Below are 26,823 nucleotides of genomic sequence, written 5' to 3'. Positions count from 1 at the left end.
ATCTCTAAAAGCCCCAACCTGATACATGGTTTTTTTTCTAGAAAGAGCAGTCAACAGACAGTTAAATACTTCCTGTGATGGGCAGCTTACTACTTCCCCAATCAGCTAGTTCTGTTGATGGCGATTTGGAATCCTTCTGAACCTTTTCTTTGACTAGGTCAAAATCCACCCTCCTTGGTAGTATCTCCCTGTAAGTGCTAGTTGTACCCTCTGTGGCTATGAAGAATGACCGTAATCTGAGCCAGGAGCCTCAAAATTGAGGAGAGTTGTGGATTAGAACTGTGAAATAAACTAGGAATTCCTACATAATAGGGATAGGAATCTGTACTGACAGAAACATCTATCGGGAGAAGACCAGACTTCACTGTACTGGAGAACACTGACTAACAAATATAGAGGAAGTTGCAACCATGATGGTAAAGATTAGTTAAGGCAAGAATCCATGGATGCTGACATCTGGAGGAGAAAGTTTGAGGGTCAAGCTATTTGCGTGGTCTCAAAGCGTCTCTCCACTGATGGCTTATTAGTTGTAAGGGGAAGGTATCCACACAGGGGAGTATCCAGATGTCATGACCAGGAGATCAAAATTGTATCATTGGCAAGGGGTAGATGGATGTCCTGTGCTTGCTGATGTGATGCCCTGAGAAGAACATAACATCACTTATGTTGAATTCCAGTCAGGGATGGAAAGCCTGAAACTAATCATGAGGAATCTTAGACAAACTCCAATTGTAGAACTTTCTATTACCAAAAAAAAAAAAAAGGCCTATATTGTTCAAAACTATCACTTCTGTGAAAGCCAAAGGCTGAGAAATTGTTCCAATATAAAGGAGATTTAACAGCTGTGACAATTAAATGTGCTACTAGATCCTGATTAGGGGACTAAAATGCTATAAAGGACATTTTTAAGGCAGTTGGCACAATTGGAATGTTCTAATTGTACCATGAGATAGTATATATTTGCAAAGAACAAGGATGTTAGTTAAGTATAAGGAGCAAAGGACATGATCTATGTCGTCTAAACTAAAATGATTTCAGAAAAATAATACACACATACATACAGAGGAGAGGGAGGGAGGAGATGAGAATGGATGGTATATGTGGATTTTCTGTACTATTCCTGTGACTTTTCTGTCAGCATGAAGTTACTTCAAAGTAGAGAAAAGAACACATTGAAAAGAAGGCCCATCAGAGGCACCTGACTGGCTCTTGGTTTCGGCTCAGGTCATGATCTTGCGTTTCATGAGTTCGAGCCCCACATCGGTCTCCACATTGACAGTGCGGAGCCTGCTCAGGATTTTGTGTCTCCCTTTCCCCATGCCCCTCTCCTGCTTGTGCTCATGGGTTGCACATGAGCTCACTTGCTCGCGCTCTCTCTCTCTCTCTCTCTCTCTCAAAACAAATTTGAAAAATGATAGATAAATAAGAGCAGGCCCATCAAAACTTACAAGCAGAGAGATGGTCCCTTTGAGAGGACAACCCCTATCTAGGCCGGGGAGTATAATACATAATGATTGAGGACCAGTGGTGCTGTGAGACCTGACCTGTGATAGAGTATAGGGGGTAGAATCAAGGAAGGGTTCCTTGAGGAATTTACCTTTAAGCCAAGACCTCAAACTTGGAGTTAGCTAGGTGGAGCAGTCAGGAGGGCATTCCTGGCAGATGAAGAGTGTGCAGAGATGCTTGGGGGGTAGAGAGCCAAAGGGTCAACGAGGCAAAATCAGGCAGGCTGCCAGGCACAGGGCAGCGAATTCTGGGCTTCTGCCTTAGCACCGAGGCTAGTGGTTGAAGAGTTAATTTTTCACAGCGGGGAGTGCTATGATCAGATGTGTGGCTTGAAGGGAACCCTGAAGTGTTAACCATAGACACTGCTCCTGAGTCCTCAGCTACCCTGGATAGATCAATTCTAGAGACCGTCTGCCTATCCCAGGAGTTGGGTTTCTCGGGTAGTGGGATGATTTGGAGCCCATGCTTTTATACCATCGCTTCTGCCCTTTAGGCAGAAATGGATCTTTCCCTCCTGCCTTTCGTGTCCTGCTTTCCGTGACCGAGGGTCCGGTCTCTGTTCAACCTCTTATTAGTGTGATTATCTTCTGGAGTCATGAGCTGCCCAAAGCCGGCAGTTGCCTGCCAGCCCATCACGGTGCCATCGCCATGAGTTATTAGAGAGGTTTACGAGGCCAGGATAAACAGCATGAATCAAGAGGGAGAGACAGGCCTCCCTCCTCCAGCTTACATTGCTGTCACTCAGGGAGAATGCCAGAAGGGGGTGGAAGGAGGGTAGGGGAAAAGGGGTGGGAGGCAGGGATGAAAGGAGAGAGAAGGAGGGAAATAGGATGAACAAAAGAGGATTGGAGAGAAGGAGGAAGCAAGGACAGAGGATAGGGGAAGAGATTTCCCATCAGAGGTGGCGAGAGCTGATAGCAGCCCATTTTCCATCACCATTTGGGTGGCCTCTGAGCACAACCAGGAAATTCAGACAACACCTAGGATTGTGCCCTCTTTCCATTGATGACCTGCTACTGTTGTGTGTCTTTGGGTAAGTCCTCTGCCTTTCTGGGCAGCCAGTTTCTCTCTCTCCTGTTGGCCGGGCTGCCAGCTGCCCTGTGCATGGATGCATATGAAATGTTCTCATCCCTTCCAAAGAAGTCCGCTGGAAAGCGATGAGCTGATGCCACTCTCCTTACTTGAAAAGTGCACTGAAGCTTTCCAATTAATAACTTGTCACCTTGTGTGCAGGCAGGTTACCGCATTCATGGATTGAGAAGGTCTTGAACCTGCTAGAATACATGAATGGGCACTGGCACTTAGGGATGCCAGTTTGAATCGTAGTTGAAGACTTTGGGGACAAATGCCTTTGCTTCTTTGGTTATCTACTTTTGTGTTGCAGCCAAAGACCCCCTACCACAAGTTAACCAAGTTCTTCTTCCTTTTCGGCAGAATCAGAACTGCTGTTATTGCTCTGAGTATTTATGACAGTTATGGAAATTCTTGAGAATTTAAGCAAAGGAGAAATATTTAAATTACATGAAATTGGAAACTAGGAGGTTCAAGATATTTTTTTGCATTTTTATTAAGCTTTTTGAGTTTGGGCTTAGGCATTTAGTTGATCTCTTCCCGCATATTCTTTAGAGTGGTCATCCATAGGCTCCACTCCATTGGTTTATTTCTAATGTTGTAAAGTGGCATTAAGCTCCTAGGAGCTGCAGTATTTGAATTCAGGCAGCACCTGACTGTGGTTTAGGTGACAGACTACAAAAAGGAAGTAGAGTAACAATTAGACCAAGTCCTTTGGCATTTTTATCTAGATGGTATATAAAGAATCTTTAAAATGATTTCCTAAGATCGCAGTTATCCATCCTTTACTTGAATGAGCACTAATGACCTAATGCTGAACTGGGTATTGATCAGAATCTAATGACTTATGACTTTGGCCATCATGAATATCCAATTGGAAGATACCTTGAGAGGCCTGGATTCTCAGAAGCCACATATTTATTCTCTATTGTTGTATATCAAAACCCAGGGTCTGAGTGCAGGTCTGCCATAATTTCCCTTGTTTGAAGGCATGCCATTTGTCCAGGATCTTTTTTTTTTTTTTTTCATCTTTAGTATGTGCCTCTGTATTGACAAGTGAAAAGACCATTGCCTCTGAATAGGCAGTAAAACTTTGATTCTTTGAAGCGTTCAGAATACTCATTCCTTAGCTCCTTTCAACAAATATTTGAGTTGGCTTCTGAGTGACCAGCACGGTCTTAAGCTCTGGGGTTATAATAGGAAGCAGATGATAAAGCTTGTTCTTCTGGAGCTGACATGCTAGCGACCTATTCTGACTGATTGGAATTCTGTCATTTTCTGGTGAACTAAAGAACAGATACCCATGAGTCATCCCATTCACTGGGCATTTCTCATGTGCTTTTTAAAGGCTTTATGGCACCTCTTTTGGGGGTAAGGGAAATGGGTAGAAAAGGCGTCCTAAAATGTCTATCCCAGTGTTCTTAAAGAGGTGGATCTCTGAAGATTGACATCTTCTAAGGTAGATCATAGAGTGGAATATCTGTTAACCTGAGCAAATTCTAAAGAAGGTGTAGATTAGGCTGAATGTATACTAACCAGACTATCTCCTAGGAATGAGATTTTTAAACAATCTTTTTTCTTTTAATAAAATTCATTGTCAAATTGGTTTCCATACAACACCCAGTGCTCATTCCAACAAGTGCCCTCCTCAGTGCCCATCCCCCATTTTCCCCTCTCCCCCACTTCTCCCTTAAACAATTTCTTGACACTAGCTTTATTTCTCCCTTCTTTCTTGACGTAGGGAACACCAGAGGGGTGGGGGGGAGTCCAATTGAGGTAATGCTGAGCTGTATTATGTATTAGATTCAGGAGTTCTAAAATTGGAGCTTGGGACACTTTAATTTGGTTATTCTTTTCAGATAGTTTTTAATATCTTTCCTCTTCATGGGGATTTTTGGCATCATATTCATTAAAATCTGACATGATTGTTTGTTTGTTTTTGAAATTTGATTTTGTAAGCACTTCTTGAGCCCTGAACACACAAATGTGAAAACCAAAATCTGTATGTCTGCCAGGCTTTCAACAGCATAGCTGGCAGAGACCAGAAAAGGAGTTACACCTTAAATGATTCAGACCAAAACAGAGGAAGGTACACAGTGCTGAGAGAACAGAGACTTGCATGTGCTTTCTTCTTCTAGGGATGGGGACCCTAAGTATAAGGACCAAGGGGACTGGGGAGGAAGCTTACAGGGGCTTCCCAGAGGCAGCAGAACCTCAGTGCTTGACTGTGGACTCCTAGCTGAGTTTGTGGGCTTAACTCAGATGGAGACCTCAGAAAGGAAATTCATATCTTATATACTTTACATAAGTGGTATGTATTATTGGGTAAATGATAGCTGCCATTTGTAGGATACTTACTGTGTGCTAGGCACTGCATGAAGTATTTTTCTGGCATCCTATAGTCTATCATAGCTCCTCCTCTAAAGCAGGTAGTATTAGCTCCATCCTATAGATGGGGAACCTGTGGCCCAGAGAGGTTGAGGGACATGGCTGAGATCACACAGCTAACAAGCTATAGATCTGAGATTCAAACGTGGAGGTATCTTTGCCTCCCAAGGCTAGTGCCCCAACCTCTACATATGTCGCTTTTATGTAGTGCTGCTGTGGCAAACTGAAACCCCCCTGCACCCACCATAGATAGCTTGGGCTGTGTCTTATAGGGATTCCTCCTTACTTCACTGTGGGAATCTGGGCCTTTCTTCCTTGTCACTTGGATCGATTTCCAGTTAATTTAACACAACCTCTTTCTCCCACTTCTCTAAATAGCCAGGTGCTGTGATGACTTTAGGAGCGTGTTTCAGATCTAACCTGGACTCACTATGTGGCCTGGGATGCATCCCTTTTAAGTCTCGCGCTCTTATTTTCTCTGTGTGTTACCACACAGAGGGAATAGGATTATTAGTAATCCTATTTGTATTAAGCAATATTAGCATTTCTGGCTAAAGATGAGGTGAGACGGCCAACAGACACATGAAAAGGTACTCAACTCGCCAGGGAAATGCAAATCAAAACCACAATGAGATCACCTCACACCTGTCAGAATGGTTAAAACCAACAACACCAGAAACAAGTGTTGGTGAGGATGTGGAGAAAAGGAACCCTTGTGCACTATTGGTGGGAATGCAAACTGGTGCAGCCCCACTGCAAGACAGGATGGAGGTTCTTCAAAAAAATAAAAATAGAATTACCATACGATCCAGCACTACTGGGTATTTACCCAAAGACTACAAAAACACTAATTCAAAGGGATACATGCCCCCTTATGTTTATGGCATCCTTATTTACAATAGCCAAACCATGGAAACAGCCCGAATCTTTATTGACAGATGAATGGATAAAGATGGACAAACACACAATGGAATATTATTCAGCCATGAAGAATGAAATCTTGCCATTTGCGACATGGATGGGCTAGAGAATATAATGCGAAGTGAAAAAAGTCAAAAAGACAAATCCCACATTATTCCACTCAGGTAGGACTTAGGAAACAAAAGGAAAAAAATGAGACAAAACCAAAAAATGGACTCAACTACAGAGAACAACCTGATGATTATCAGATGGGAGGTGGGCGGGGGATGGGGATTAAGGAGTGCACTTGTTGTGATGAGCACTGAGTCATGTACAGAACCGTTGAATCACTATATCGTACCCTTGAAACTATAATGCTGTATGTTAACTACACTGGAATTAATTTTGTTTTAATTAAGTAAAAGGAAAGGATGAGGTAAGATACTTCATCTGTGCCTTTTGTCCCCAGGAGTGGAGTTCTAGCTGGACTGACCCACTCTGAACGATCCCATCTTCTGTGGGGAGGTCGTAGCTGTCTAAGAGCCGAAAGCATAATCAGAGCTCTGTTTCCCAGTCTCCACACATTTCTGTGATGTCCCAGTGCTCCAAGACTGTCGTCAATGCAGTTGTCTCTGCTTTAGATGCCGACGACCTTGCCCCAGCTGTCCCTGGAGGACGGTGGCTGGGTGAGTAAGTCCTGAAGCTTGCTAGCTGCGGCTCAGCATTTCACATGCCTGCGCTGATTGGACGGACCCCAGGATGGGCCTTAGGACTTGGTTGGCCTCAAGTGTTCGAACATCACTACTCAAGGTGTTGGGGATGATTGTTTATTTTTCTGACTTGTGTTTCCTTTTTCAGCCAATGAGAAGATTGAAGACATCAATGGCTGTCCCAAGAACAGATCACAAATGGTAAGTGGTACATGGCTGGTGAGTGTTTATATTAAGGAAGTAGCCCTTCCTCTCAATGATAGTGACCGTCTTGGAAACAGCCACACTGTAAGCTTTACTCTAAGGGATTATATTAATAAACTTAACAGCTATTTCCAAGCAGCCGTGTTCTGCTTCTCTCTGATATTTGTTGGCATTTACTAAAAAGTGGCCATGATTTTTACAGAGAGTCTTAGGTCAGCATTTCACGTTCCCTGTCTTTCTTGTAGAAACACATTATGCAGACCTGGTGCAAACCTACGCTTGTTGAGAATTTGGACTGTTGGGACTCAGTTCTGCTTTCTCAAAGACACACAGCGATTTCTGTTGGTGTATATGGTGCTAGGGCACAGATGAGGTCATGGCGTCTTGCTCAGAAATGGGGGCATGTGATCTGATTGCCTTCAAAGGTTGGAATGGTGTGAAATCAGAACGGTGGCAGGAAATGTGAAGTGTACGATACTATCCAGACCATTGTTAACGTGACCTTGACAAGGGATCTTCTCTCTGGTGTGATCTGCTTAAGCTCTGATATTAGAGCTGTTAAAAAAACAAAAACAAATGAATCTTTTAACATCTGTTCTTGTTATGTGTCCTCATAATCTTTGAATTAACATTCATGATCACTGTTGAGGTCAGAGCACGTTAAATTGCAGTGCTCTTAATACCTGGTTTTTCCCTTCATCGTGCTTTTCAGATGTGAATGTTGACACGAATTGTGTACATATCAGTTCGTTAAGATGATGGTCCTACCTGCTTGACATATGAAGGTGGCAATTTAAGGGCAACTTTTTTCTTTTTTTTTTTTTTTTTTTTTTTTTTCAGGACCTTAATTTGCTTTCAGAAATCTAAAACTGAAAAAAGGCATAATCTGTTTTTTCTGACCTCCCCCTACTCCCTTTGAGTTGACACAATTTGATAGTCTCATTCCAAAGTATAGCAAAGTGACTGGCGATCCTTGGTTTTACTTCTTAACTTTCAGGGTTGTTAATGCCAATGAGTCGGCCAGACAGTCTTTTCGGTGACCTTTATTTTTTACTATAAAGAGGAGTGTGTGTGGTGTGATGGGAGTCATTTTTCAGTTTATGTTTTGAAACAAGTTTTCTGTTTGTTTTGGGTTGGTTTTTTTTTGTTTGTTTTTTTTTTTTTTTTGTCCTTTCACTGGAGATTTTTTTCTGTTGGTTTGCTCCAGAGAGCAACCACTCCTTACATAGGAAAGTCCCCATGCAGATCTCCCCTGGCCGCTTTGACTTTTGGAAAAGCTTGGCTGCTATTTTTGTTAGAGCTACTGCAGCTGTCTAGTATATTAATAATTGGGAAAATGTGGAAGATAGAAGACTTAATTTAGGGTAAGCATTTTACACATGCAGGTCCTCTCTTCGCACGAAAGAGGGGCAGTACTTTCCCCTGGGAAAGATACCGATGCATTTGTCCCAGCCCATTATGATGCATGTGTAGACCTAGTATTTGAAGGCAATGAACCTTTTATTCTCTTTGGCACTTCTGTATTTTCTGCGCCTTCTGTGGGAGGTATTAAAGTCCACTTTCAAGATTATAAAATAATATTGCCACCTCAGATTCCGTGGTGCAAATTTAGCTCTCCATGCAAAATGTTATTTATAAACGCTACCATGGCACCGATGCAATTTTGTGGCTTCTCTAACTCTTTCAGCTGTGAAAGTATTGTTTTTTTATGGCCTGTGTTTTTTTTTCTGTTTTTTGTTTTGTTTTTTTTTTTTTTTTTTTTTGAACATAGGAATATAAAATCCTATAATTGTCGGTGATAATTAGTTCCAGCGTAAGGGCAGGGAGGCAGACACGGTCTGGTGGTGAACGAAGCAGAGAATATTTCATACAGGATGTGAGTCCAGGAAAATGTGAAAACCACCACCGCAGTCATTCTGTTCTATAGGAAATGAGAACGATGATAAAGACAACAGGGCTATTGTCATTTTCCCTACATCACGAACTGTGACAGATGCCTAAGGCAGAAGCTCCCCTAGAGCACGCAGGAAGTGCTCCTTAGACCAGCATGGGTGGTGTTCCATCTACGAGGACCCCTGTGTGTGTGTGTGTGTGTGTGTGTGTGTGTGTGTGTGTGCGCGCGCGCGCGCGCGTGTGCGTGCATCCGTATGGGCAGATACAGAGTTAATGCATTTCTACTCATGGGAAGCATCCTTTGGGGATGTGGCACAGTGGTGAGCCACCACTTCTGGATTCCTAGAAGGTCAGACTCCAAAGGAGGCTTTATTTAGGGCAGCCAATGATAACAGATTTGGAGGAAACCGAGTGGGAAGCATGTGGGGAGCACCATGTTGGTAGAAGGGAGATGACCTACAGAGAGATGAGAACTTGGGCAGTGCACCTGCTCAGAGGATAACTGAAAATAATCAGCAGAGCTGATGTGCTCACTCCCTGAGAAAGTAGGGACTCTTCAGGGGCCTTGAGTAATGGAGCCAAAGAAAAACAATGATGTTTCAGAGCAGGAGGAATGGATGCTGTTCCAGTTTTTAAGGGGCAAGTTCAGTCCATCAGCTAATCTGGGGGTTGGGCCAAGAGCTTTGATTTTGGTGGGTAGGAGGCCCAGCCCCCTTGCTTCTGACCCACTAGGTTGCTGAGGAGCTCAGGTCTCAAACTCTTGCACTCCAGGCTCTGCTTCAAATGTCCTTTTCCAGGAGGATGGGGAAGTGAGAGCAGATGCCTGTGGCATATGGATGTGAAAATCCCAAGGGCACTGATGCACAGACATGATGGGTGTGGCACTGTCACTTGCAGCCTGCCAGTCAGCATTCACAGAGTGCCGACCAATGCCAGGCACTGGGGTGGGCCAAGTGAATGCTCAGGTGATCCCTGCCCTTAAGGAACCAGGAGACCAGAGAATAACAGTGCAGCTGTTTCCATAGACCTCTGTGCACGGCACAGTGGGGCCCGTTCCATCTGAGGACAAGGGGAGGTTTAAGAATGACTTCTTGGGAGGGAGGCTGAAACGTAAGAGGGTGCACCACGGGGGAGTGATAGGTGGAAGAAGATTCACATCCCTGGGGCATCTCTTTACTAAAGGATGTCCAGGATCATCATTTGTTGATGATCCTGCTGCAGTGCCATAAGCTGTCTCTGGTGAGACTCCTCTTCTGAGGTGAGGAGTGGGGCACGGAAGAGACAGAGTACAACACACCCCATGGGCATGGAGGTCTTTGGGTCTGGGATGGGTCCGCATTCATCATCACTACCCGGATCACCGCATTTTGGGAGGGCAATTCCTGTTGGGTCCTGGAGTGAAATTTAAAAAACCACGGCAACAAAAAGTTTATTTTTGAGAGTGAGCATGCAAGCAGAGGAGGGGCAGAGAGACAGGGGGACAGAGGATCCAAAGTGAGCACTGACAGCAGCAAGCCCGTTGCAGGCGTCCAACCCACGAACCGAACCATGAGATCGTGACCTGAGCTGAAGTCAGATGCTTAACTGACGTGAGCCACCCAGGTGCCCCCTGGAGTGAAGTTCTTTAAAGGGAAATACCCATGGTCATCCAGCCTTGTGGAGGGAAGTTCAATCATGGGATCTGGAGGTGAGAACCCTACCTGGTGGGAAATGGTCATCCATGATTTTACTATCAGCACTAACTTGTATCTGCACAGTGCTGTGAGGTTTGTGAGACCGTTCATACTTACGGGCACATTCTGTCCTCCCAACTCTGCTGTGGGCCTGCACAACATGCCCCCCTTTCTGGTGAAGAGAATGAAGTGCCAGGTGGTGAAAGGCTGTGCCCAGGAAGAGGCAGAGCCGGGACCGTCGGCATATACTGTCACTCTTTCCTAGGCCTCCTAGGACAAGACCGTGACTGTGACAAGACAGGCACGGCAGGGACTTCCTTTCCCTAGCAAGCTGGCCTCAGCTTGTGTTGAAGGAGTTCTTTGCCCGGTTTCAGGCTGACCTAGACACCGTGGGGGCCACATCCTTGGAGACGGAGCCGTGGAAACATTCCCACCCCCTTTCACCCACCAGTCCATCCATTTGGCCCTTAAATAAGTTTGTGTGTGTGCGTCAGAGCCGGGTAAAATGTTTTGTCTGTTGAGCATTGCCATGGCAACCCAGAGGCATCTTTTTGGCTTTCAAGCGGTGAGTTCAGCAGAGTTCTGCATAGTTTGGAAGGAGAAACCTTGCCTGGAGCCTGGCCCGAGGGCACTGCCTGCCTCCTCGAACCTGAACCCTGTACTCCAAGACAGGGCCTCACTTTAGAGCCTTGGAATGGCTGCCACAGGGAGTGGTTTTCCGTTTTAATCATTATCTTACATGGCTTGACTTTCTCTTGTCGGTTAGGAGAGGTGAAAGTTAGCAAGGCCTGCTGGCCCTTTCAGCGGAAAGCCCCAGGCCTGTTTACCCCTCTGGCTGCTGATCTCAGGCCCGGGGTCATCTGGGGGCTTCCAGCCCACAGCGTCCTCCTGAGCTGTCCGAGAGGGCTCTGCCTTCTTCACTTAATGCTTCTCGATTGAGGGCCTGCTGGGCTTGGGAACCAGACAGGCCAAGTTTGAGCCTCCTTCTCTGCTATTCTGTGGCCTTGAGCTCACTAGTGAACCTTTTTGAAGGCTCTATTCCTGCTCTATAAAGTGGGGTTGATAATACGTCCCTCAAAACGTTTTTGTAGTACTAATGAGGTGGTAAAAGAGACGATAATGGAGAATACTGATCACCGTGATAAAATACAACTGGAGCCTGTAAAGTGTCGGCCTTGTGCCAGGTGCCTTGCTAAGTGCTGCCCAGCCGTCCTCTCCCTCCATCCTCCCAATAGCCCTTGCAGGTAGGTGATCTTACCCTCATGCTCCTCGCCTATGAGCAGCACTCAGAACATGGTAGTTTCTCTGGTGATGATTTGTGCATTGTAGTTCATGTGTTGGAAACATGGAGTCCTCTGGAAATCTGAGGAAAGCTAGGGCTCCCTCCTTCCCAGATTGTACACACCCCAGAATTTTGCATATGGCCTGAGCAGATTGTAGATCCCAGAGGCTGGCCTACGTGTCCCCTACGGCTCCACAGACCCAAACTTCAGTGCCCCTGCTGCTTTGGGCACAGCTCTGCACCCCGCCCTGTCCTTCAGGGGTCTCCATGGAAATGGTAGCCCTGAGTTCCCAAGACCGTAGGAGTTAGCACATAGACACAGAGAAGGACCGGGCAGTAGTTTTCAAACTTCCATTGCATGAGCAGAATTCCTTTTTTTCCCCTCCCCCCAAAAAATCGTACATGGGACTGAGGCTTTTCAAGGTCTTTTTGTTGTTGTTCTAGATTACTGACCTAGGAAGCAGAGTTGGAGCTTGAACCCAAGTCTGTCTAGTTATGGTGTTGACTTCTGTGGCAGAGAAGGGGTGTAATAAAAATAGTCTGCACCTCCCAATCCCTGCTCTTATTTTTCACGTGTGCATACAGCAGAATCAGCAGAAGGGAAGAGCTGGAGTATTTCTGGAAAGGGCCTGAGTTGACCTGTTGATGAATCCATAAAAGCTGAAAAAGGAGTAGGGGCCCCTAGTGAGAGGCAGCCCATTAAGATGGCGTTGGGGAGCCCTGGCGCCAGGTACCTCCCGCTGCGTTCTCCACAGAGCTTCCTGGGCCACGGGAAGGCCATCTGCAACAGAATCGGGTTTCCAGGCCCAGTGACCTTGAGCCCTCCTAACAGCTGAGAGAAAGCAGGCCACATGCCTAGGGAGTGTCTGAGCTCCTTGGGCAGCTGAGTTGCCTCCTCCCCGGGCCCCGGGCCTATTTTTACACCACCCTAAGGGCACACACATGTTACAGAACCAAGAAGGAATGAAGAAAAGTCTACAGGCCACTTAAAATTTAAAGCAAAGTGGAAAGAGTCCAGGGCCAAGGTTAGTAGGTGGCATCCACCCCTTCACTCAGTGGTACTGTTCTGGCCAGCAGTCTCTTTCAATGTGGAGGCAACTTCCAGGTCTCCCTCTCTCCCTCTCTCCCTCTCTCCCTCTCTCCCTCTCTCCCTCTCTCCCTCTCTCCCTCTCTCCCTCTCTCCCTCTCTCCCTCTCTGCCTCTCTGCCTCTCTGCCTCTCTGCCTCTCTGCCTCTCTGCCTCTCTCCCTCTCTGCCTCTCTGCCTCTCTGCCTCTTTGGTCACACCTCTGTTTAAACCCTCCTCGGCTACTCCTTTCCCCTTCCGTACTCTGAAGCACACATGGAAAATCTTTCACAGTCGAGTTACCAGCGTTTCTTGCCACTCGGCCACTCATCCTCTACGTCCGAGGCATACTGGAACTTGAGGTGCCCACAGAAGACTGTGCGATCCTGTCTTTGTACTTACCACATGCTCTCCAGACTGTCTGGAAGATCTGATGACTGTCCCACCTGGATCATGTAACCTTTAACCTTCAGGTCAATCGTTATCTCAAGGTGTTGAGATCTATTAGATGCCTGATGGCTTGGGTGTCCCCAGGTACCTGCGTTTCTCATAACACTCCCTTGTGGTTGAATTTCCTTCTTGAAGGAGATGCCATGTCTTTCACCTGAGTATCCTAACTTAGGATGTACTTAGATGACTGGCGTCTAGTAGACGTTTAATAAACGTTAAATGGACGGACGGACGGATGGATGGAAAGACTAAGAAGGGAGCTGGCCTGGACTTGTCCGTGTGACTGAAGGGTTGTAACATTCCACTCTTCGTCCTTGTCTGTGGCTGAGCAGCCGTGTGGGTATTATAAGTTTTCCAGCATTACCCTAGAAGTATCTTTCCTTCTCCATTCCTTTTTTTTCTCAGCTTATCCATAGGACATTGCAGTTAACTTTTAGTTTATTAAGTTCGTTTATGTTGCTTGAGGTAAGCATTTTTAGGTGTCCTTATGGCCAGAAATTAAAAAAAAAAAAAAAAGGTAAGTGCTTTACATATTTTAACTCCTTTTATTTTGCTAGAATGGGAAATAGATTTTGTCATTCCACTAAATGGCTTGGAGAACTTAGACCCTGATGCTGCGCTCTGCCAGAAGCTAAGCGCGAGTCATGTTAAAGAACCTCTCCTTGGGGCGACTGCGTGGCTCAGTCGGTTGAGCGTCCGACTTCGGCTCAGGTCGTGATCTCACAGTTTGTGAGTTCGAGCCCCGCGTCGGGCTCTGGGCTGACAGCTCGAGCCTGGAGCCTGCTTCAGATTCTGTGTCTCCCTCTCTCTCTGCCCCTCCCCTGCTCATGCTCTGTCTCTGTCTCAAAAATAAATAAAAACATTAAAAAATATATATATATTTTTTAAAGAACGTCTCCTTCTTTTCCACTTGTGCTGTAGAGCCTGGGGTTATGGCCCTTGTCCTGGATTCTGTGTTCTTACGTGATTAGAATAGCAAACATCTATATACCTATGACTGGGCAATGTCTTAGACCTCTGCATTGATGGATTTTAGCTCCATAAAACCCTATGAGAGCAGTTACCTTTATTCTCACTTCACAGATAAAGAAACAGAGATTTAGTAGTGTGCATGAGGTCACATAACTAATAAGTGACAAGCTGGGGCTTGATCTCTAGAAGCCTGACTCTAGAGTCTGTTTCCTTAACCGTTAGTCTATTCTGCATATAAGGAAATTGAAGTAGAAAAAAGATGGAATGTGACACGGAGGTACAAAGATTACATTTGTAGTACTCGCACTTGTGTAGGTCTAGATGGAGCCTGGAGATGAGGCCTTCCATCTTGGGAAGGAGATTTGGTTTGAAGAAGAATAAGAAGACTGGAATCAGGCAGACTTGGGTCTCCCATCCCAAGGCATGTGTGCTGGGCAAGTTACTAAATCTGAACCTTTCTCATCTGTGAAAGGGGGGTTATGATGGAAGCTGCCCCCTAGGGTTGCTGCCAGGGATGGATGAGCGATGGGATGATAATCATCTGGCATTGTCCTGGCTCGTGGAGAGAGCATGTCTCATGTCCATTCCCTTGCCTGCTTACAGGTCCTGTATATCCTAACTATTGTGCATTGAAAGGTTTTTTCATACTCCAAGTAGGCACCCAGTACGGTAGGGTGAACAGTGGACCCCCAAAGATGTCCACGTATTAATCTTCAGAACCTGTGAATATGCTAGGTTACATAACAAAAGGGACTTTGCAGGTGTGATTAAGTTAAGGGTTTTGAGACTGGAAAATCATCCTGGATCATCTGGGCAGGCCCGGTGTGGTCACCAGAATCCTTCTAAGAGGGTGGCAAGAAGGTGAGCGAGGACATTTAGCTATGGGCGCAGAGGGAGAGTGGGGGACGAGAGATTGGAAGATGCTATTCTGTCTTTGAAGACAGAAGGGGCTATGAACCAAGGCCTAAAGGTCTCCTCTAGCAGCTAGAAAAGAGGACGAAATAGATTCTCCCCTAGAACCTCCAGAATGGATACAGCCAGCCGACTCCTTGATTTTCAAGCTCACCGAGAATGATTTTCCTCTGGAATTATAATTTCAGGCTGCTTGAAGCCACTAAATTTTGGCCACCTGTTGAAGCACCAGTATGAAACCAATACTCTCTGGGAACCAACCAAAATATTTCTTGCTATATTGGACAGTAAGCTATTTGGGTTGCTAGCAGAGGCTCATTTTGCTACTGCAAGCTCCTTGGATTTCTGAGTTGGCTGGAAGTCGCTTCCATTGTTAGAACACTTCAGAATAGAGTTTTCCACATTTGTACTGAGTTTACATCAGGTCATTGTGGGGAAATATGGGGAGAACACAGCCCCACATTTCATTTTCAGTACTGGACGTCCTTGTTGTGGGTCACTTCAGACACTAAGCTGTCATGGGAGCCACAAGTGCCAATTAGAAGTTGGGCTCCAGGTATTCCTGACCTCTTTGTGGACATATACTTATGTGTAGATATTGTGTTCTTCAACTAATGCACGTTTGTCTTGTAACTAATAGCACATTTAAATAAATTTTGAGGTCTTTGTCACATTTTGTTATTTAATGACATCAAAACTTTATAATACGTATAGTGTTTTTCATCTTTTAGTTCAATAAAAATCTGCGTATTCTCGGCACCTGGCATGGTGCTAGGTACATTGGAAGTGCTCAGCCCGTGTTTCTTAGATGAGTGAGCTCAACAAATAATGGCTCAACTGTCCAACAACTTCCCAGAGAGTGGGGGTGATGTTATACATCAAATTCTAATACGTCAAATATGCAATATGGATTTTGTATTTTTAAATGCTGTAAAGAAACTTAAGTTGTCCTAAGAAATTCTCTCAAATCTCTCACAGTTTTCTATTTTCATTTCATGATAAAGGTGTGTGGAAAAGACACCATTATCGCCGATTATTTTCATCAATAAGGGAAGTAGTGTTTGGTTTGGCAAAGCCTCCTAGGGCAGTGCTGCTCCAGCCTTAGTGTGCGTGAGAATCACCTGGAGTGCTTGTTAAAACAGTACAGGGTCCTACTCCCAGAGTTTCTGAATCAGGACTTATGGGGTGGAGCTGGAGTATTTGCATTTTTAACAAGCTTCTTGGGTGATGCTGATGCTGCTTGCCTGGTGACCACACTTTGCCAACGCTGTCTTCAAGCCAAGTACAAAATGTCTCTTTTGGGCTCTGCCTGTGCAAACATGCATTTAAGCATAAATGAGTTTGCAGAGTTGTTTAAAATTTAAAAAATTAAGAGGATCTCTATAGGGTTTATTGAAATGTAAATATTTTGAATGAGCCAGTCAGTTGGCTTTTTTTGGAAAGGTTAAGCTGCTGTAGACATCCTCTTGTCTGAGCACTGTAGTAAGCTCTGCATGGATAAGATCAGAATCGTGCACGTGGCTGTGGTCTTGGAACCTGCAAGTGCAGTCTCTACTACCTCTTCTAGCTCACTTAACCCGTGTGACCCTTGGTTTCCTCTATTGCAAAATTGAAGCAATTTTGTACTTGAGCGCAGTACTCTACTGCCAATGTCCAAGTAGACATTAACTTCTTTGAGGGCACTGTTGCATCTGTCCACCTGTCCCCATCACCTGGCACTGGTAGATGCTTTGTGAATATTTACTTAAGAAATTCTCAGCACAGCCTTAGGACTGAGGCACTATGAGTGGCAAACATGGTGCTCGGTAAGGTTGAAGAACTTAGCAAATATGAGGGTAAGTGAAGGAAGAATAGCTACACATCTTTTTGAGCTGAGAGGGAAATCGGATGGTAATTTATAACCATGTAGACTGTGGTTTATATAACAGCCATCTGGGCCTCATGCTTGGATCCACCTCCCTGCATATGTCTTTGTGGAGTTCTTCTCTTTCAGCATCATGTCAAAAGAGTGTTTTTGTATGTGTTTGTTTTTTGTTTTTTGTTTTTAAATTTTTCCATGAAGCAGAGCTTAGCAAAGGATTCCTGTTTGCATTCTGTTAAAGCACAGTTAGCCTATGACATTTGCATACTGAGAGCCGGTCAGTAGGTGTGCTCACTTCAGCAAAGGGAGGTGGATGGATGCCAATCTGAGGTCAGGCCCCAGAAGACCTTTTATTTATTTTGTAAATGTTTGTTTATTTTGAGAGAGAAAGCACAAACAGAGGTGGGACAGAGACAATCCCAAGCAGGCTCCATGCTCAGCCCAACACAGGGCTTAAATCCACAAACTGTGAGATCATGATCTAAACCAAAATCAAGAGATGCACGCTTAACCGAGTCACCCAGTGCCCCGAGCAGGCCTTTTGCAACAAAAATAAAAACCAAATAGATGCTATTAGTTGAAAATCCATCTACTTCATAAAAATTGATCTTCTAGCTTTTTCTTTTTCTTTTTTTCTTGTTTTTAAAGAAAAGGTAAGATCTGCCAGTGCTGGGTTGGCACTCCCTAGGCCCAAGTTGGCTAAAACTGGGTAGCAGCTGCCCCTTTTAGATGGTTATGGGCTGCATTTGTCCTACTCCCCACCATTCTCTATTGTCATAAAACCAGCTTTTGTTATTTGTTACCTGTTTGCCCCCTGCACACATTTGAGGTTTGTGACCCCCAAATTGTCCTGTTCTTACAAGTATCATGAACTTGCTCAGGGATCCTAAGCACTGGCATATGGTGGTTTGAAAGAGCCCTGTTGGGAGAGCATTTGTACTTCAAAATGATGCTCATAAATGCTATATTGTATTAATTTCTGCTCCTAAAGATTTCCATCAGTATAAAAACATAAATGTCTCCTGCAAAACATGTAGAAAAGAATATGGGAAAAGTCAGCTCCTTCCTCTGTGAAGTGTCCTTCGTCCTTTTGATGTGAAGATGAGATTTCATTCAAAGGGATTGATTGCCTGCCTGGTCTCCTGGTCAGCTGGAGTCCCAGGGTAGTGAAGGTGACTGGAGTGGTCAAGAGTGATAGTAAAGCTCCTGCCATTTGGTTGTTAATATTCCGTGTTTGTAGAGGGCCTCTTAGATCCCTTTCCATTAAGTGTTCAAATTCTAACTCTGCCGTTTAATGACCGCAGTTTTAGGAAGGCACTTAAGCCCCTTGTGCCTCCATTTCCCCATCTGGAAAATGGCAATAGTAGCTACCTCATCTAGTGGTGAAAATGAACTGAAATAATAACGTATGGAAAAGAATTTACCCCAGTGTTTTGTGTTTTCTGAGTGTAAATATTAGTTTCTTGGCTTTCAAGAAAGGGATAATTATCCTCATTTTTCTGAAAAGAAAACTGGGACTCAGGGAAATCAAGGACCTTGCCCCAAAATAGCCAAGGAGCTGAGAAATCCAGACTTCCCCTCTGGTCCCATGAAATCCCTAATTCCTCTCTCGGAAGGTAAAACTTCCTCTTAGTAATGGCTCCAGATACCGTGTAGATGACAGTTGGACAGGAGCTTTTCCTATGGAGGGGATGGGGCAGGTGACAAAATCCCCTCATTCTCACACTTTGCCCTGAAGGAGCAGGAAGACAGAGAACATGCGATCAGGATTCTCTTCACTATTGTGAAGGATAACTAGTTACCTTTTCTGCGAGGTTTTGAGGGGAAACCAACTCGGAATTAAAGCCTTTCCTGGGGCCTATTCTGGTTCTCTGTGGGAATCCTACAGAGGAAGCCCTAACTAAAACAGAAGGCCTTTTAAGGGTTAGCCTGAGGATGGGGCATTTCTTTTGACTTGATTTTTCCCCGCTCTGTCTTGTGAGACCTCTTTCACAGAGACTTGCAGAGATTTCATTCTGAGTTTAAGATGTACTGATAGTTTATTTACGAATAGCTCTCAAGCGCTCCGTTTTTATGGCGACCCAACAGCTTAAGTTTCACCTTGAGGAGGAGGCTATCTTCCTAATAATATAGGTAAAATTATATTTTATTAAGTGGCCAATATTTAACCATTTTTACCTCCAAAAAATTGCAACCTTGCTCGACTGAATACTTGACAAGGACAGAAATAGTAACAGAGATTAGCATTATATGACACATTAAAAATTGTCACTATTTCTTCTCAGGTGCATTAGATATCTTATAGCCTTGGAAAGCTCAAGGATATCCTGAAATAGAGTCCTTCCTGGTCTAGCTTGTTCTCCTCTTCCAGTGGAATTCGTGCCTCCAACATGCTGCCTGTGGCAGGAAACAGAGTTGAGGATTATTTTCATTATTAATAATGTTCTTAATTACTTTTGATATCCTGTGTTTTCTGATGGGTTTTCATGTAGCTCTTTGCTCAGATCCGTCACATCTAGTTTCTTGGTATATTTTGCATACTACTTGCAAAATCTCCCAAGTTCTATATTAATCATCACCAGTGGTCTAGAATTCAGGCTCTGCTCCATAGCCATACCTGCTAACAGCTCTTTGAACTTAAAAAAAAAAAAAAAAAAAAAAAAAAAAAAAAAAAAAAAATAGATTAACGTCCTGTATATGAACGGTGCTAATAGTGTGCCTGGCATATAATAATGACCCACTAATTGCTAGTAGCATCTGGAATTGGAGTGGAAAGGGAAGGGCAATTTTTGAATTCCATCTCCTGCAGAAATGAACACTGCAGGGTGATATGTACAGGCACAGGATGACAGCAGGTGCCTTCATGCCAGTCGTCACCAGTGAGAGGGCAGTCTTACAGGATTGAGTATCGAGGCATTCTGCTTGGCTTTGCTTTCCGGGTTAGTGATGCTGCCAGGGTGTCTTGCACTTGTGTGCTGGTTATCCTTGGAATTGCAGGGTTGGGGCGCCTGGGTGGCGCAGTCGGTTAAGCGTCCGACTTCAGCCAGGTCACGATCTCGCGGTCTGTGAGTTCGAGCCCCGCGTCAGGCTCTGGGCTGATGGCTCGGAGCCTGGAGCCTGTTTCCGATTCTGTGTCTCCCTCTCTCTCTGCCCCTCCCCCGTTCATGCTCTGTCTCTCTCTGTCCCAAAAATAAAAAAAAAAAAAAAAAAAAAAAAAACGTTGAAAAAAAAAAAAAAAAAAAAGGAATTGCAGGGTTGACGTCCACAGACGGGCCGTTCATGGGCAGCCTGGAAGGACCATAGCTGCAGATGATGGTAAATCGGCTGAAGCACAAAACTGCATTCAGAGGCTGCTATGAGGGAGCTGGCCACCAAACCGGGGAGCAAGTTTAACTCTTGGCCTTCATCTGCAAATGATTCCCGTTACCCTGTTCCTTTCTATGTATTTGCTTTGTGGGTAAAATGATCTGTTCTAGTGGTATTGCCGAAGTGGAGGGTTTGCTGCCCTTGTGGAGTATATCAGAGATCTGCTGTTTTGTTTTCTATTGCATTTATACTCTGTCTCTTGAAGACCTTGTGGTGGTTTATGGGTTTCAGGATGTAAATATGACAAAGCTACAGAAAGAACCAGGCTAAAAAGAGCACAGTGAGTCAGTGTCAGGCTTTTGAGTTGGTGAGCTGATAAGTGTAAGCTAACCCTTACCTCGTTGGCGACCTCTGTTGAGTAGGGAGTCTGCTCTTGTGTGCGCTGTTTGCTGCGTGAGGAAGGACCACGCTGGCTTGTCACTTCTGTTTCCCCTTCCTCTAGAGCAGAGGCTGCAAGAGAGTAAATAGTCGTTATTCATCAAGGAATGAATGAGGCGACCAAGTTTTAGTTAGCGCCTGGGTGGAATTCTCTAGCAAGTATCCACAGTACCACTCTTCTCTGTTGGTTCAAGAGGCAGCCACGCATTTGGGGTCCAGAAAGCACGATGTTCTTGTTTAGGTTGGCGTCTGGGTTTGTCCCCTTCTCTGTAGGAAAAGCCAGGGTTTTCTGTGAAAAGTACTTGCTCCTTCTTAACGGAACTATTGGTCTGCTGTCTTAGGGTTTTTTATGTCACTTAGTAAAGGATAAAGGAGACTTTGACCAGAAATCTTTCGGGACGGGAAGTGCTAATTCTAACAGGGTCAAAATGGATTCTAGCTACAAGGAACCCACTCGTAGAGAGGCCATACTAGCATCATGCACTTTAGCGAGCTTCAGAGCATCTCACAACTCCAGAGTGATCCCTTACTTTTAGGAGATGGCCAGTGATATATGATATTCTGCCATTACGGAAGGGTATGAAGAAAGAGTCTTTTGAAGCTCTGGCTATATGAACTTACAGACCCTTGGTTGAGGTCAGCCTATCTATGCCTCAGCATCTCTGTTGAGATAGTTACCCACCTTCCCATGTTCTCGAGGAGGAATTTGAAGCTTGAAGCAGTTAGTAATTTTGCTAGGGTCTTGTGGGTAGTCTGAGACAGCCAGAATCCAGCGGGGAGAAGCCCAGAGTCTGTATTCTTCCAACAGATTACGGTCCTCTAATAATTGTGATGGGATACAGGTACCCGTGGGAGACATAACCCATGGGAAGACGGCAGCAATCCCTCTGCCCTGTTGTGAATTAGTTTACCGCTGTCTTTTTAAGAGTGGGCTTGCTGAGACCTAGGCCCGACATCAGGTGATAGAGAGGACCCAGAGTCTCCGTCTGGGCTTGAGGGGAAAGTCAGGAGCAAACGGAAGGCAGCCCAGGTAATAAATAAGCTTGTCGAACTCTCTGCTTTGCCAGGGGCCAGCTCTACACATAGCCATGGGCATGTCATAGTCTTAGAAGTATAGTACAGGGATGTCCTGTCAAAAATGACAACACTGTAACAAAAACTGCTAGTTATGGGGCACTTAGGAAGCACCACGTATATATCCTCCACCACCCTGTGCAATGGGTGTGATAATGCTCATTCCATAGATCAGGCCATGGAGGTAACTTAGTGGAGATCAGGGGCAGAATCAGGATTTGAGGCCACGTTTGTCTGACTCGAAAACCTGGGATGCATCCCTGAATGCCACTCCTTAGCCCTAGTCACTTCCCTCTAGCATTTGGGTCCAGCTCCTAACTTGGAGGAGCTTAGGCTCCTCCCTTTGGGGAGTATTAGGAAGTTAGGCCACATTCCTCTGAAACCGGAGCAGGGAAAATGGTGTTGGCAATGGTGTGCTAGATAAACGCACCCAGGGGCATCTGTGCGCCTTTCTGACCATGCCGATGCCCAGAGGACTTTTCCTCCTCATCCCTACAGAGCTCAGGTGTAAGCGTTTTTTATGGGAGCCTCCAGAGTAAGGACTGCTTTCTAGAATTTGAGCTATACCTCCCTTTCCAGATTTCTCTTTGTCTCGAGGGAAAAATGGAGAAGTCAGAGTGTAATAGGAAAATGAAATAGTCTAAGCATTTGGAAGCAAAGTGGAAAAAGATAATCACTGGGGGGAATTTGAGATTCTTGTTTTCGATTGTTGTTTCTCCTTGAAAGGATTTTTTGTATCCATATGGACTTAGCCATGTGCCTTAACAGCAGAGAGACTCCTATAAAGTTTTTTTTTTTTTTAAGGAATTCTTGACAACATCTCAGCTGAAGTTATAAATATCATATACGATAAGGTGGATAACATTGCCAAATTAAAGGAAGGAGCTGGGCAAAGCACTAGCAAGAACAGACCTAGGAACCGAAGCCCCATCCAGCCCCCAAGTCCCACATGCTTCAGCTGTTTGAAAGGCACCAAGAAAGCGAGAGCTGGTATGAATGGCCAAAGCTGGGACACAGGACGTGGAGCCCCTCGTGCTACTGGGCTAGGATGGCTTCTTGCATCAGCTAAGCTAGCCGCAGCTTGTGGCACTCACAAGGGGAGATGCTCTTGAATATCTCTCCACCTGAGGTAATTCGAAGTACCACCATACATTACTCCCATTTCTGCGGTCTCCTAAAATGAAAACTATAATGTCTAGGCCCCACCACCTCTGTCTCACGGGATTGTGTCTCCAGGACCACATTGTGGCCCACGAGCCTCGTGATCATGGGATGATGCTGGGCTCCAACACTGATGGAGGTGTCCAAAAAAAAAAAAAAAAAAAGTTCAGCTGGACAGATCCTGCATCAGGCCACGGCCTAGGAACACAGAGGCAAGAGATATCACAGATGAGATGGGCATTTAGGAAGAGTGTTTCCCCAAAGTTCATTTTGCTTTTTGATTTGGTTTCACGGTTGGATTTCTTTTTTTTTTTTTTCTTCTTCCTCTCTTCTATTTTTATTTTTGGAAAGGGGCAGAGGAGGGAGTGTCAGAAAGGCACGGAGGCCTGTTGGATAGGAAGCAGACCTTCCTAGTACATGTGACCACAGATGCTGACCTTCCCTTCCCATCCCTCCCTGTCTCTATGCCCAGCGCAGATGTCACTGGAGCCCCCACATCAAGGATGCTGCTTGAGCCATCCCTGACACAAAATAGCCCATCCTCAAGCTTTCAGATCAGAAGGGCTTGGTCTGGCTGCTGTTGCCCTGGTAATGGTTGGGGAGGTGACATGGTTCAAGGCTTCCCTAACACCTAGGAGGACCTCTGCCTTCTCTCTCCTGTCAGCTCTTGAATGTGGCCCCATGTGGCCAGCCCTCTGCTCTTGCTCAGTGTCCTGTCTTTTAGCTCTTGTCCTCTGCCACCTGGCTGCCAGCCATGTCAGCTCCCTTTTGGTTGCCAGAACGTGGTAAGCTGCATCCTGCCTGGAGGCTTTTGAGTCTTAGATTCACTAGGTGTAGTGTGGTTTTTCTCCCCGCTCTGTGTCCAGCTAACTCAGGTCTCTGCTCAAATTTCCCATCAGTCAACAAAATCGTCCTGAATATCTGCGATGGGGTCCTCACTGTTCTGGGTGCCTGGGGCGACATCAGTGAATAGACCAACAAAAAGTCCTGTCTCTGAACCTACATGCTGTCTCTTCCTTGAGAAATTTTTACCTACCTACCATGCCCCTGGCTAGATCCGGTCTTCTGTACATGATAGATGTTGTCTATACTTACTTGTGCATTGACTTAATGCCCAGTGCCCTACACTAAACTTTAGGTTCTTTTGAGGTCAGGGATTATTCACCACTGTATACCCAGTACCGCACATTGCCTGACATCCAGTAGGTGCTCAGTGAATATGGGTCAAGGAATGGATTAATGAATGACAAGTAGCCGTGCCAGGTGTGAGGGTCACACTTCTGGAAGGAAGCTGTCTGAGTGGATGTATGGGGCTCATGAAGAAGCTGCACTGTGCTTTTAAAGTCCCCAGAACCTGAAGGTTCTTACTCAACCTTGTCTGCAGTCTGGATCTTCCATTGCCTAGGCTTTAGGTATTTCATGACTTCTAGAAAATGGCTGTAACCGTGCCTGACTTGAGTGCGGCTGCTGTTTGCCTCTCTTCCCAGGATGGAGATCTCTAAGGGGCCTGATGAGACACTCTTAACTCCTGAAAACTAGTGCCCCATTTACCTGTATGCCTGGAGCCCATCCTCCCCTTGGCCGTGGTGGTGCCCATAGAGATGGTCTTCGTTTGCATTAATCATTTTCATGCGCTTTGCACTCAGCTACACTGGTATTCAGAGAAAAATGCTGCCATGACAACTGCGACAACAGATGGTATTTGATCAGTCTCTAAGCTACCAAGAAGATCTACAGCAGTTCTTTCGAGCTTTGCATATTTTACTTTATCATGAGACCCAGTCCAGCCTTAATCATGGTTGAAATGCAAAGTTTTCCATTTGCCTTCTGTCCCTCCCCCTTGTCTTTCCAGTTGTTTGGCATTTGTTTTGACTTTCCTTGCTCTCTGGCTGGCCTGGGTGGAGATGTGCTCTTGGAAGTGGGAAACAAAGACCACAGCAGACACAGTGCATGGAAGTTGCCTTGCATGTCTCCAGTTCCAAGGTGGTTGAGAAACGATTCACCTTTGGGATGGAGATACCAGCTGAGATGGCAAGAGAGCCTCCATGGCAGCCTTTCTCTCCCAGATCTTCACAGATGCACATGGTGGAGGCCCTGTGTGGCCCCAAACAAAGGGAGGACTGGGAAATGCATCTTAGTCTTGTTTTTTCCCCTTACTCCACACGTGCCTTATCCAGCCCCTTTCTGCTCCCAGGGTCTCCAAGTTACATTGTGGTCCCACTTCTGGGCTTCCCCGCTCCACCCCAGCTGATGCTCCAAACTCCAGGGACTCCATCAAATGGCTCCTGGACCCATTTCTACGGTAGCAACTATGACAGCCTTCTCACCCGGTGTGAAGTGCAGCTTTCCACCCCTGCTCAGCAACATTGGAATGTCCGGCTTTGCAAAGATTTTTTTTTGGCTAATTTTGGAAAGTAGTTTATATTGGCTGCTATGTGTTAATGAACAACTTGGGTTGTATTTACATACTTTGCTGGTTAAGAGCCTTTCCCATCACTCTGTATCCCAACTTTAACCAGATCTGCCTCTCACACTGCAGGTCTGGATTGCACATGAGCCATGAGCCTCATTAAAGATGGGCATGTGGACACCCTTGTGCTATGAGTGCCCGGGACATGCCCCTTACCTGGTGTGGTGGCAGTTTGCAGTTTCAACAGGGCAGGAGAATGAATTGTTTACCTGTATGGTACTGGAAGAAAACCTTAAGGTGAATTTTAATCACAAGAGAGGCTGGATCAAAGAAACATTCTCCCCTTCTGATCTCCTTCCAAGTGAAGCCAGGAGGTTGGAATGCACATCTGACCCTATTCTGCTTCCCAGCCCTGCTCTCTTCCTGGGGTGCAGATGAAAAGAGCGTGGGTCTCAGCAGCCTTGTCAGGAGTGATTTTTAACCTTAACAGAACATTATTAAAGAGTGGATTTGAGGCTTGAGGAATGTTTTTTGAACTCCTTCTGTGAGCAGAGAAATCATAGTGGAGGGGGAACAAATTCAAGGCGCTTGATGAGCTTATGAATCGTCTTTTAAATGATGACCCGAGTTCTTATTTTTAGTTTTAACATATTCCAGGAGTGCAACTCAGCCATCCAAATACTGCTCCCTGTTTTATCTCCTCTTTAGGAGAAAGCATTCTTGATGACCTTAAGCCTTCTCTCTTCGCCTAATGAAGATCCTGGTGCTTCCTTTGTTCATATGCTCTGATTCTCCCGGAAATGGATGTGAGTTGGGGGTGTGTCGGTTGGCCCTCTGGACCCTAAAGAGAAGGGTTATGTAAATGTGGGCTTCTGAACAGGGAGGAGGACTCTGCACCAACATGGTGAGAAGAATCAGGCACAGTGCCTGGAACAGAGCAGACATCTACACAATTAATTGTATTGATTGAATGACGAAAATCCTATAATGCAGGTTTCTCATCCCTAGCACTATTGACATTTTGGGTAGGATTTCCTGTTATGGGGGGACAGTCCTGTGCATTGTAGGATGTTTAGTAACCTCCTTGGCCTCAACCCGCTAGATACCAGTGGCACTCCCACATTGTGATAACAGAATGTAGGCAGATGCCGCCTGGGGATGGCCCCTTCTCTCCCACTCTCCCTGCCCTGTAGAGAACTGATCTAAATTATGAAATCTTTGAAAGCATGATAGGGATTTTCAAAAGCAACAGGAGGAAAAAGTAGTCTAGGTAACCTATTTAAACTTCTTCATTCCTTTACTAGAACTTAAATTAAAAGAAAGCCCAGTAGATGGCCAAATCGAAATGAACCAAGTGTTAGCCTTGCAGGAAGAAATGACCATGTACTTTAAGTGATAAATGTGTTGAATTGCTCCGTGAATGTGCCAAGTAAATGTGCTTCATGCCCTTTGGAAGGGAATTTCTATAGAATTACAGTGTTCTAGGAGAGCGGTGCTTTTCTTGAATATGTTGGTGGGTGTCTTTTTTTTCTTTTTAATCAATGTCAC

The 26,823-nt window shown here is 45.2% G+C and overlaps 1 protein-coding gene across 10 annotated transcripts in view; it reads left to right on the top strand.

Moving 5' to 3' along the window:
* The window catches only part of NAV2 (neuron navigator 2), a 732,958-nt gene that overhangs the window by 467,595 nt on the left and 238,540 nt on the right, over positions 1-26,823 (top strand). For all 10 annotated transcript variants that reach the window (XR_013550161.2, XM_078433316.2, XM_078433314.2 and 7 more), the window contains exon 3: positions 6,724-6,776. Coding sequence is in view for 9 of the 10 variants with exons in the window: in XM_078433316.2 (XP_078289442.2) it covers positions 6,724-6,776 (53 nt within the window). In the remaining variant the exon portion in view is untranslated. The remainder of the gene's footprint in view (positions 1-6,723; positions 6,777-26,823) is intronic.

This window comes from Panthera onca, chromosome D1, assembly GCF_046562875.1.
Source record: "Panthera onca isolate mPanOnc1 chromosome D1, mPanOnc1 haplotype 2, whole genome shotgun sequence".
Taxonomy (NCBI): Eukaryota; Metazoa; Chordata; class Mammalia; order Carnivora; family Felidae; genus Panthera; species Panthera onca.
Note: the sequence above shows the minus strand (reverse complement) of the source record. Positions and strands in the feature narration are given on the sequence as shown.